This window comes from Hyalella azteca, unplaced genomic scaffold, assembly GCF_000764305.2.
Source record: "Hyalella azteca isolate HAZT.00-mixed unplaced genomic scaffold, Hazt_2.0.2 contig6341, whole genome shotgun sequence".
Classification (NCBI taxonomy): Eukaryota; Metazoa; Arthropoda; class Malacostraca; order Amphipoda; family Hyalellidae; genus Hyalella; species Hyalella azteca.
This window is the reverse complement of record NW_025936504.1, coordinates 190,768-204,499: the sequence shown is the minus strand read 5'-3', so window position 1 is coordinate 204,499 and position 13,732 is coordinate 190,768. Positions and strand designations below refer to the sequence as shown.

The following is a 13,732-nucleotide window of genomic DNA, read 5'->3' as shown; positions in this document are numbered from 1 at the left end:
CACACAATGACCAATATTTCAAAATGACCAATTATCCTGATACTCAAAAATGCATTCAGTTAATATTTTGTTACAGTAAGTTTGATATATTTTCTGTGAAGGCTTTACTAAATTCATTCTGAAGCTTATTGTAAAAAGAGAAGTAAATCAATCTATTTGACTAATAACAATCATAAGGATTGTAGGTCGAATATCCAAGGCAACGAGGACGTTCACTGCGCTGGTAAGCAGTTACTTACGGTTAGATTAAGGCAGTTCCAATACAGTACATTAGCGCACCGCGGCTGAATACCTTGGAACTATAGCACCGTCCATAATTTTGGCTCATGAGAGCAGCGGAACAGCGCTCTCCCATTTGCTGCCATCATTGAATTGAGAGGCCATCTTCAGGGATATAAACGTCTAATTCCACGCACCCTTCATCACTCGTAATGGATAATCCAATGAGCTTTGATGATGCTCTTGAAAGATGACGTGTGTTTGCTTTGACGATGCCTCGCTCTGTTTTTTCACCAAAACAGACCATTTTTGCTTGCGGTTACAAATACTGTAACGTCTATTACTGCACGTGGTCAACTCTGGTACATTATTCATTTATTTAAATTAACTGTTTTTTAATGTACAAAGGACAGAACCACTGAGAATTTTTATGACGTTAAGGTTATTTGCAACTGGCAATCACTCATTTAATTTCCTTACTTTCTCCCCAGGGCCCATACAAACCAATCAGCAAGACAATGAGAAGAGAGATTTATAAAAAGTAAGATTTTTTGGACGCTGACTGTCAAAATTCAATGTGAATTTGTTACCTGATGTTGGTAACCATACGTATGTCATTAACCACCAGCATTATTTTTGGTCCACCAGAACAACGTGGCGCCAAGTGTTGGACCCAACATCGATTACCGAGATGAGTTCCGAGTCGACACTGTGGTCCCGGAAGCGCTCTACATGCATCACGATCGCCTTCAGTTCCGCAACTCCACGAGCGAAGTCATGTCTCAATTTAGCGGCCTCCACGATGGCGAGTATCACAACTCATCACCACTTCAGTATTCTCTGGAGCGAAGGCTGGATGCTGACCAAGCCCCAATGGTTATGATGAAGGAAGAAATGCATCAAAATAGCCTTCCTTACCAGAGTATCACGGGCTCCAGACACACCGCTGAAGCGATTTGTTCTTTAACGAGTCCTGAAGGAACTCTTGAGACGCGTAAAGGACCTCCAAAGGTGTCGTTTAAACCAAGCAAAGAAACTTCTTTAAATGAGCCAGAAACATCGAAGTCTTTGAGTAGCAAAGAAGAAAGTTTATTGAGAGTCCAGAGTTTGAAAGGAAAACTGTCTGGGAAATCGACACCGGGGCGTGTTTTGAGCGCTTCCATCCATTCTCCTCAGAGAGAGAGCATTGTTTAGTGGAATGAACATCCTGCTTGGATGTTAAAATGTCATGTTCATATTGTGAAAACTATACCTTGTCATTTCTATCTCAAGATTTTATAAACAAAATTTCTTTATTGTATTCTAAACTTGAAGCATTCATTTTTTATTTTGTTTTACAGTTTTTAGCAATCTTGTACTCCAATTTTATCTTTAATGTTAGGAAGTAGTTTTGAATTGATTGGTATAAACAATTGTTTGAAATTTTTAGGAATTCAATGAGCAGTATTATTGTAGATAATATACTGCTATTGAGTATTAAGATCGTATTTATTGAGTTTTATTGTGTTAAACATAGAAATTTGAACATACAAGGATTCAGAAAGCACACCTCATATTTTCTTTAATTGCGTACACATTTAATTAGAATCACCACAAAAAGGATTCTTAAATGAAAATTTATCAAATTTCTTTTACTTTAAACAATAATATAACTGACACTGAATGGTTATTTTTGACAAACTTAATCTCAGCTTATTAGACGAAAAATCAATTATTCCTGGAATGGATTTTTCAGTCAATGAAGAAAATGATGTTCACGTGTATATGTTATGAACATCAAAGATTTTAAAATATTTTTTTTCTCATTTTCGATGTCAAGTAATGAATGTTACTATCAAATGGGCTCTTCATAATCTATACATACATGATTGTTAACTGTATACCAATATGATTATTAACCTATACCGACATGATGTTACTTGGAATACTGATAGGTATACCTTCATAAATAAAAAAATTTCAATTCGTCATACTACTTCGAATTTTTTTTTACCCTGAGGCAAAGGACTGCAAGCTGCAAGTCCATGTTCTGTCCTCTGGGTAGTTCGTAATGAATGTCCTCCTTGTAACTAAACATTGGAAGAACTCTGAGCCAGTTGCAACATTGGACGTACTCTGAGCCAGTTGCAACATTGGACGTACTCTGAATCAGTTGCAACATTGTACGTACTCTGAATCTGTTGCAACATGGGACGTACTCTGAGTCAGTTGCAACATTGGACGAATTCTGAATCTGTTGCAACATTGGACGTACTCTGAGTCAGTTGCAACATTGGACGAATTCTGAATCAGTTGCAACTTTGTACGTACTCTGCATCTGTTGCAACATGGGACGTACTCTGAGTCAGTTGCAACATTGGACAAATTCTGAATCTGTTGCAACATTGGACGAACTCTGAATCTGTTGCATCATTGGACGAACTCTGAGTCAGTTGCAACATTGGACGAACTCTGAGTCAGTTGCAACATTGGACGAATTCCGAATCTGTTGCAACATTGGACGAACTCTGAATCTGTTGCATCGTTGGACGAACTCTGAGTCAGTTGCAACATTGGACGAACTCTGAGTCAGTTACAACATTGCACGTACTCTGAGTCAGTTGCAACATTGGACGTACTCTGAGTCAGTTGCAACATTGGACGTACTCTGAGTCAGTTGCAACATTGGACGAACTCTGAATCAGTTGCAACATTAAACCATAGAGTCCGTTGCAATCGAGGAAGAATATGTCGAGCCTCGATACAATTTCAACGTCAGTCGACTTATTGTATATTCCCTAGATGTACAAGTTTTGATAATAAAATCAAATTGTGCGCTCTGTAGCTATCATTGTCCTTCGAATATTAATCGCTGAAAACTGTGGGAAAAATCTGAATTCATGCGTCAATTGCAATTAGCATTACATGACATTTATCAATTATTCAACATAAACATCAATGCTGGTTATGTAATATTTACTCGTCTTATGAGCATAAAATTACGTCATTTTCGTTGAAAATTTGTACACTTGTACCTTAAGGGTACAATGCTGAAATATCGGTAATTTGTCGTACATCACATCCAACTGCATCATAAACCGTGCTTTATAATCGCATTAAGTAATTAGACCTCACATCACGCGCCTATACGGCTGCGAGTGGGTGTAATAATATTGATATTTACTACAAAGGCTCTCTGCTTTTCGAACTGCAGGCGTGGTCGAAATAACAGCAAACATTCCTTTTTCAACATTTATTGGGCGGCAGTCACAGTAATACTTCCGCCAATAATTCATTTTTTGGCTGCTTTTTAACCTGCAGACGACGCCAAAATTCTGCCAAGCATTCTTACAGGAGCTTGCACGCTCTCCTGCTGAACACTAACTCAAAAAAGCAAAAAAGTTTTTGTGTTTATATCACACCGCATTTGAAAATTTGAAAACTTAAATAATCTATATTAGCTTATCTTGTGCCATCTGATGGTAGAATTATTCCAGCCAGAAATTTTGCCTGAGTGTCGGAATCACAAAGCAATTATTAATTATTTAGATTCTCACGAGACATTCACTTAAAATATTAATCACGAGACTAGTCTTTATCCCGAAGTCTTGAATTTATTCTTTCAAGTTGATTATTAAATAATCAAAGAGGTCACCGTTTTTTCAGATAAAATATAGAATGGAGATGAGGAAGACTTCGTTTGTTTGTTTTTTTTTTCTCTCTCTCTCTCTAAATTTGCTCTAAATCATCAGACACAAGTGCGTTTTTTATAAAAATATGTCAGAAAGTGATAATTTATATTAAATAATTGGGTCCAATAAAATTCAAAAATTTGGTAAAACGTGAGGGATTTTTTTTTTTCTTGCTTCCGAAATTCAGCAAATGAAAACCCAAAGCGTTCAATTTTGTTTCAAACTACCACAAATTTCACGCTATCAAATAATGCAGCGGCTACTGCGTGAACACCAGGCAACATCATGCACCACGCAGAGGTTTATTTTAAAGAAAGAAATAGTGAGGGTTAACCTTACTGTCCAGATGGCGTGATGCGGAGCCCTTCGATCCGTCAAAGTGCAATTTATGAGATGGTCTGATAATATCTAGGCCGATCATTTTCTGCCAAAAGATCGTAATTTACGAGAACAAAAAATTCTCGCCATTCTTACAGAAATTAAATTAAAAATGTTACTTATATGCGAGTTTTTGTAGGAACATATTGCAACGTATTATATTTGCTCACTTAATTACACGAGATAGAATTAAATAAAAACAAATTGCACAAATTATTAGCACAATTTGTTTTGCATATATTATTATATATGCACTTTGCTGAAAACCAAGAAAATTGTTCAACAAAATCATCAAATCAAACATAAAACTCTAAATTGCTTGCGATTATTTTGAAGGCATATACGTTATCTTTAACTGCCAGACGATTCATCATGACGGATGAATATTAAATAACAAAGCTCCCAACAATATTTTATCCTCATAAATTGAAATTCGATCAGTTTGCCTCTAAGAATTACTCAAAATAAAAAATTAACGACTTCAAGTTCAAAAAGAATTCAGATCTCTCTCACGATCAATATGCTCACATATTCTATGTGAAGTCATTAAAAAGTTTACAGTATCAGTGATACGTAATTGCATTTTCATTGCTTGTCACGACATTTGAGCTGTAATTCCACATGTGACATCGTTAACACGTCTAAGCATCCGTGATGCTTATTTACATTTCAATATTTCTCGGCTCACAGTTATTCTCTTTTAAAAGATTAACTCTGTCTTAACGAGGTAAGAGGATCTCAATAAATTAACTGCTTATGAAAGTTCCCCCTGACATGCAAGCTCAACATTTAAGAATACATGGAAGATTAAACAGGTACGTAAGTTCACCAATAACATTGTAACACTGCATAGATATCAAGTTTGGAGGCAACGTTCAGCGAACAACCAAAGACGAGGTTGGTTGAGATCGATCGTTTGTGTGCATGGCGCCCTCAGCCTGCGTGACTGTCTTAAGAGCCACATTTTATATACGGCAGCCATAGACGAATAACAGCCTCTGCACGCTCATGCCACGTGCACGCTCATGCCACGTGCACGCTCATGCCACGTGTATGCACGCTCATGCCACGTGTATGCACGCTCATGCCACGTGTATGCACGCTCATGTCACGTGTATGCGCGCTCATGCCACGTGTATGCACGCTCATGCCACGCGTATGTACGCTCATGCCACGTGTATGCACGCTCATACCGCGTGCTTGCACGCTTATGCTACGCGCACACACGCTCATGCCACGTGCACGCCCGCTCATACCGCGTGCATGCACGTAAATGTTACGCTCATGCTCGTCTCCTTCATTTGTAAGATTATGATACCTGAATTCATTGCAAGACTTATCCTTAAGGTCTTTGATAACTCGAAGTCTCTGCCAAACATGACATTTGATTTCTTTTCACGACTCTCAACATTTGATGTTTTGACATTTGATGTCTTTTTAAGACACGCTCACAATTAATAAGCAAGAAGACACCGACTGCTGCTCCAGCGCCGCTGTTCGCCTGAGCGTGAGATCGCTATAACATTCCAGCAGCTATATCTTTATCGCTCCCCTCAACCTTCCCTCAAAAAACACGCGAGATAGCAAGGGTTCCTCTTTTTTTAATTCCTTTTGTTGTAATCAAATGGATGGGGACTCGAAAAAATACGAATAAAAAATTCCTCCTAATTGGAACACCAGGAAAAGTCCCTCATCCAATATTCTCGTAAGAAAAATCTATTACTAAGAATATAACATTATTGTTGGCGACTGACGCATGGTTCGAATAGAAAGAATGTAATCATGAAAAATAAAGACGCTATGTTGAGAACAATTAGGGATAAAATAAATCTTTTTTCTGACGCACCAATTACTATGTACACAATTTTCTAAGTAAACAATTTAAACACTGAAAAATAGTGACAGTTGAACGACCACTACAAGACCATTACCATCAGGCAATTAAGTGCTAGATAATAGAAGTTCCCATAGACGCTAGAAACATTTAATTGAGTCAGATTTCATGTAAACAAATTTCACAGTTGTTATTCTACGAATTTGTTGAATTTCGTAGAATATTTTTTCTTATCCATCAAACAAGGTAGCTCTAGGTCGTAAAACCTTGCATTGACGTTATTCTCTAATTTTAGAGACACCGTGATGTAATTTTCCATCACCTATAGCCCTTTCGTAGTTTAATAGAGTTATATTGCAATATCCATTAGGAATTGGTTTATGTATTTATAAATATTAGAAATTTAAATCATGTCAAAAGTACACAGAATATGCACCCTGCTGTTTTACAGAATAATTTTAACATCACAATTTCATAGGCAGCTGTTTAAAAATCACGTCCAGTCTGTTTGAAGAGTAACTTCGATCCACAGCAGCCTATGTACTCGTGGCATTGAAAATTACAGCGTAAGTCATGCGAAATGTTGAAGCCAATTCATTCTTATAGATTAGGTAGCACTACATGTTAGGTAGCACCACTGTCCTTACCGTTCACTAAATCTAACTTCAATCAATCCATTTATGACCATAAATAACATGGCAAATTCCCTTCAATGGCACGACATGGACCCATAAATCCCGCATCTAAGAATCATCAATCAAGGGGCAGACCGTAACTGAAATTAACGAACACATACTGCTTGACGATTGTGTCAATAACTTCTTTTATGTTCTTAGTGTCAATTTGTCGCATACACATCGACCTCGGAGCAAAGGGTATGCAATTCAGCCAATAATACAGAAGACCATTCAAGTACGAGCTTCTATATTGAGATAATATTTAATTATTCCGTTCATCCTTTATCGAGTTTCTTTGGTCGTCTTATTGGTGCATAAATCATTTCATTAGGTAGCATGCCGGCAGCAAACGTCCACAGGAGGAGGTGGAGTTCAGTTGAGAAATTTATAAAACGGTCAATGGTGTCCAAAAAAGATCATCAATGATCCGAAAATATCTGTAATACCAGCAGCAGTAGCCCGTTGCCCTCGAATTTTGTCCTCGCGCCTAAATATTTTTTACTTTTTTCTAGTCTTTTCACTGCACCATGAGAATCAACACCACCATGTAAATATGGTCGCAGAAGATATTGTTGCACTGTGAATGATTCGGTACATGACCGTCGAAATACCGCAATTTTAGTATTGTATTTATTTAAGAGATTTTTAAGTGAACAATGACTTACTTCAGAATAGGGAAGCATAGATATTAAAGCCAACCGAGAATGAAAAACTTATGTCTTTATAATTATGTCTTTATTCTATGAGATAAAAATGTCGTAAACCCGAACTTTAAGCGCGTTCCACGCTTAAGCGTGTTCCAAATGATTTGCCGTCAGGGCATTAATTATAACGCAATTAATTTTTTTTCTACTGTCTTAAAGGCTTGTAAATAATAATAATTATCTATAGCCATCAATTTCCCAATGGGATTCACGGTATCAAAGATAAGTTTTAATGTATTGCTATTTTAGTTGTTATCCTGCAACGGCAGTGCACACTTGGACGGAATTGATTGGTACGTTATTGATAGAAGGAATTCGATTTTTCATAATATTTTGATTTGAGCTGCCGGCTGCTGCCTGGATATATCATTCCGATCATTGAAGAGCAGCCGACCTGCCGCAGGTTATAGAGAAATACTTACCAAACTCGTCCTGTGCTTCCTCCTAAATACCATTTAATTTAACCATTTAATACTTAACGATGGTCGTCCTACGCTACCTCCTAAATACCATTTAATTTAACCGTTTAATAGTTACGATGGTCGTACAATGCTCGAAGCTCCGAAACATTTACTGTAACCGTTTAATACTAACGATGGTCGTCCTATAGAAGCTCTACGCTCTTAACCATTTAATGTAACCACTTAGTACTTAGGATGGTATTCCTACGCTCGCTGTTTATACAATTAATTATCGTGCCACGATATGCATAACTGAATAACACATTTATTATCAATAATTTGGATGCAGTTTAGAAGAAGACAACATTTTTCCAAAAAATAAAATCAATTATCAAGAAAATGAATACATTTTAAATGAAAAAAACCCTGTGCATTATCAAGTACAAAGTACATTTATAAAAAGTAAAGACTCGCAACAGAAATTTTAATTGTATACGATTTCGAGCGATAGATAACAAAATGATTATCATTTTTATTTGGCTTCAGTGCGAACGTTCCTAATATAGACGAATAAGAAATATCTCTCGATTGTTCTCTGTCGTTCAATGCCGCATTGTGCCATTGTGAACACATCCAATGTTTATTGTAGTCCACCTTCTGATGCCGACACAATATAGTATGGAGTGTACACGATTGTTTTAACCGAAGTTCGATGGAGCGACTATTGATTTCTTGTTCAATAAGGCCCTGAATCGAATTTTTACATTCACCTGCAATTGTTAGTAGAGCCAAGGTTGCATGATGAGAAAAGAAGCTTAAGGCTGTGTGTACTGTGTACAAGCCCTAAACTTAGCGTATAGGATTAGGCCATCGTGCAGACTTGGATGAACGTATAGGCAAAGACAAGCGTGTAGACTTAAGTAAGCATCTGTACCTAGGCCAGCGCGTAGACTTTGTTAAGCGTGTAGACTTAATTAAGCGTGTAAACTTAGTTTGGCGCATAAACATAGGCAGGCGTGTAGACTTAAGTAAGCTTCTAGACATAGATCAGCCTATAGACTTAGTAAATCGCATAGACATAGGCAAGCGTGTAGACTTAAATAATCATCTAAACATAGTTCAGCGTAAAGACTTAGTTAAGCGCATAGACATAGGCAAGCGTGTAGACTTATGTAAGCATCTAGACATAGGTCAGCGTATGGACTTAGTAAAGCGCATAGACATAGGCAAGCGTGTAGACTTATGTAAGCATCTAGACATAGGTCAGCGTGTAGACTTAGTTAAGCGTGTAAAATTAGGTAAGCACATAGACCTAGGCCAGCGTGTAGACTTGGTTAAGCGTATAGACCTGGTCCTACATGGCTTAATAGTCTCAGCGTATATACGAAATTATATAGTGCGTTATCAGTGAGTATAATTGTTCACTCAAATTGAACACGCATAAATTGCAGCTTGTATTCAAACAGCAGCGAATATAACATTCATGAAGTATTTTTCTACGTATATTTTTTTTAGTGCTGCAGCTTTCTGTTCTCTTTCCCCAACGCCTGATCAGAGAACCCTAACGCCTTACCAACGCCTGACCATGCAGAGGCTGCATTTAACTCTCTTGACGGTCATTACATTTCAATATTATTTTGTTACATTTTTTGAAAGCATTATAACTGCATTTAATCTTGCATTTGAAACTAGCAGGCACGCACGACGTTGTTAATCCCTGAGATTTAGCTATCCAGCCTTCCATGCGAGCTTTCATTAGCTTTTTCGAACTGAAATGATTTGAAATTCAGAGAGGTTAGCGCAAGGCATCAGCCAGCAATGACATCTCTTATATCGAAATTTCATGAAATTTTTATTTCATTTGCTTTTGCGGTTTTTATTTCTAATAATAAATTTTGATTTATATGAAATTTAGTTTTTCAATACAACTTCCGATCATTCATTATTCTACTGAATCAAATTTCGAGCTTAAAATTTCATTTTAAATTTTTTTCTCGAATAATTCGAATCATCAAGCAGCTCTTTTTTTAACAAAAATTTTAATCAATTAACTCCCCATGCATAGAAACAATGAATAATGGACGATCACCGGTATCCCACTTATTGTAAAATGTCGATAGAAATAAAAATAAAGTATCCCACATCAAGACGCCCGTTATTTATTTATTTTTCGATGAGAATGAAGTTCCTTACTGAGATTGTGTCGTACAACACCATCGTTGTATCAACGAGAGCCTCACAATGTAAGCCTTTGTCCTGTATTTACCCAAGAAAATTGGCATCCGATAAATAGGGATTGCCTGCACTGAATAGCGAGTAGCTACACTCGAGTGAAAATAAAGCTGAGAGCCTTGAAAAGACAGGCTGCGAATTCTCTCCAGAGGTAAAGTCCGCCAAGAGCAGTTGTTACGAATAACAATAACGTGGCAAATTTGTTTTAATAATGGAAAGATATCTATAGCTTTTTTATCGAATAAATTTACTATTGGTCATAAATTGGAAAAAATAGCTTTCGGAAAATCAAATCAAAAATGCATTATCAAGTTGAAAGAACGTTTTATTATTTAAAGCGTTCGCTCTTCTCGCAATAACTGTACTTCGACTTGATGATTTTCTAACACATTTTATTCATACGAGTTCAAATACAGAACTAAATTTAGTATCAGAGCGGACAATTTATTTCCGGACCTCATAAAATTTTATCAAGATTGATATGAAGTCACTTGCACTCGCATGCAATTCGCACGCGCTATCGCTATTCGTTCATATGCAGGAGTGATATTGAAATAGAGCTGCACCTATCAGTAAAAGCAAATATGGCTTCGAATTTTGCCGTTCTGGAATAAAATGCAATTTGTTTTTATATGGCATTTTTGACTTGCGTGTTTAATTTACTGGTAAAATTGTTTCAACCTCTCGAACAGCCCTTGCATTTAATGACTGATAGAGTTCTATTTGGAGTAGGACGTAGCACCTCACTCCAACACGTGTCTTGTAAAAAACTAGTAAAAATTACACTCTCTAAATTTCAATAAGTTCCTCATGTCTCTAAAGAAGTTCCATGTAGTTATTATGAGGTCTTTGGTATTTGCAAGCATGCAGCATCTGAAGGCGCATCACTTCCATACCGTGGCTTCTACGAGCACGGAATCTCGGAAGCTCATAACGTCGCAGACGACGGCTGCTCCAAGGTCCTGATATTGGCTTCGGCTTTATGGAGATCGTCCAGAGCTGAATCTTGGCATTCATATATGCCACCTATGATATTAAATATGCCTTAGTGTCTCTGACGCTACCTACCGAGCGATGTCCTAGAACTCAATAAAAGACTGGCGTTCTGAACAATAAACTTTGAAACAAAACTTCAATTTTTTTATATTGCTGGAAATATTTTTCTTATGGAAGAATATCGCGTTGACGCGGACAAATATTAACCTATCTATATTTACAGTAAATTTACAAGTTCTATGCTCCATTACTGAATTCCCTAAAATCACATTTTTGGCATCTTAGCAGTGTTTACATCGTTTGTTTGCTTCAATCGCACAATAAGCAAAAAGTTAGAAACACATAAAGTTTCCAGTTAAGTCAGTATATTTCAATTGAAAATGATTCGGGGAACTCCTGTAACTGCAAATTCACACCAAAGATATCAAAAGTTTAATTGCCATTTAAAAGTTAGGCAGCGGATATTCACGTAAAAACAAATCGATTAACAATTTAAGCGGGAAGGAACAATATGCACTGTATTCTTTTGTTGTTTAGACAAGGTATTGGTTTGAAAAGATGCGAAAAATGAAACTTCTAGCGTGCAGCTTTAAATATTAAAATCGCTCCCAGAACAGTGTCGTACTTTTCAGCGTAATGACGGACATTAGAATGAGGTGAGTGGACGAGTGGGATTCCAGAGCAATAACTCCTGCCCCGATTTTCGGTCAATGTAATACAGAAATAAGCGACAGCATTCCGACCAATACTGATGCCAACTGCGAATAACTGTTCACATAAACCGCGGAGAATACATCATATGAGCAATAATAATAGCCTTATTCCAGAAAAAGGAACCAAGTTTAATATTTTAAAATCAGTGAATACAAGCTAACGTTCGTTATATATTACGCGAATTGAATCTTCCTTTCATTTTTGCTGAATTAATCTTTCACTGAACACGTTGACACGTTACCGAAGTTCGGTAATATAGTACATATAAAACATTTTACGACTGTCAATCTCAGGAACAACTCCAAACTATCGCTTAGAAATTGTTAGAAAAGCCATTCTACACACACCGTATTATCTGGGCCTATTCCTTTGGTCGAGCTTGTAAACGCGAATTGTGGGTTATTTGGAGTATAGCTGGAATAGTCAATTAATAGAGGCACATGGCATTGAATACAAGATATGACTTTTCACCTGAGATAGGCATCTTTAGCCTTGTCAAGTGAGATTACCAACAGATTGGCCTCAGTAATTCTAAAGTTCAATGAGTGAATCTTGAATCTGTGATCACTGAAAGTCTGTGTCAGCACAGAAAAACAGAAGATGACAGAAGTTTGTATAAACATGCACCATGCCAATCTGTATTGATCTGTGTCTGTGTACTTCATGAATAAATCTTTCGAACTGCAATGTCTACATGTGACCTTACACGATTTTTTGAGTGCTCGGCTAACATTTTCAATCAACACAAGGACGAACGATCACCTTGGTCTTCATACGATGCCTCGGCTGATGTGACAGCTGACAGGCCCGGCAACATGGACTTTTAATTTAAATTGACGCGAAGGCGGACGAAAACTTACTCAAATTTTAGCTAATTATATTGCGACAGTGATGGGTTGTATTGAGATTTTTGCTGTTAAAATGAAGAGTTCGTATTGCTGCACGTACAGCGAATATTCTTAAACTTAAACAAATAGACAACAATGCACTTGGAAATAATGGAGCAGATATGAATATTGTTGATGTCATATTATGAGTGGACATTATGGACACAGTGATACCCAATCGCTACCGACATTTTTATTACGTCACACCTGATATTCGTATGGTTTTTTTCAAAGGCCATAATGAGATGCTTGGTAAATTTTGGGTTCTCTACGTTTCGGGCAGCTAATGAGACGCAAACAAATTCTTCAAAAACCATATGATAGCAACACATGTCTGTTTTTATCAATGTGGCTACAACAATTTATCAATTTGCAAGTAACATTCGCCCGTAAATGCCTCTACATTAGATAAAATTTAATTTTTTAATTAGTGTTTAATTACGCAGTAGCAAGAACATCGTAAATCGTAGTGGAAATATTGGTTATTGAATATTGGCAGGATTAAGTGATTATTCAGTAAGGGTTTATTGATATTAAGGGTTTTACTGACAACTAATTCTATGTTAATTACTCGCCTGATCCGAACATCGAGTCTGCATGCCCTGGAAGATGGATGTCTTTTGTCGCCAACCATGTTTGGATCAAATATTTTTAATGCCACAGTAGCCATCTAAATTTTCAGACAAATGATAGTTATAAATTATTCCGATCGTCATTAATTTTGACGAACGGGATTTAACTTTGTCTCATTTATCACCAGCGCAAACTAATTACTTGCATCACAATTTAATTTTTAACAGCAACGGACTTTTATCGCTTAATCTAAAAGGTGTGTTTTTCCGCAAGTTCAAATACTAAATGGCGCAGCGTTGGCCACGAGGCTCGTAAAAGCTTTTGGCGTGCTAATAATTATGTTTATTTAGATTACACGTGTCCCACAAATCAAACAAGTAATTACAACTTTCCTTTTTAAAATTAATAGCGACGCACATCCTACAACTCAGATAGCAGGAGGAGAC

General features: G+C 36.9%; 1 protein-coding gene across 1 annotated transcript in view; it reads left to right on the top strand.

Moving 5' to 3' along the window:
- Window positions 1–1,521, top strand: part of LOC108668489 (nephrin) — a 41,196-nt gene extending 39,675 nt beyond the window's left edge. The window contains exon 14 of the mRNA XM_018155720.2: window positions 868–1,521. Coding sequence (XP_018011209.1) covers window positions 868–1,413 — 546 coding nt within the window. The 3' untranslated portion in view covers window positions 1,414–1,521. The remainder of the gene's footprint in view (window positions 1–867) is intronic.
- Window positions 1,522–13,732: the final 12,211 nt, after the last annotated feature.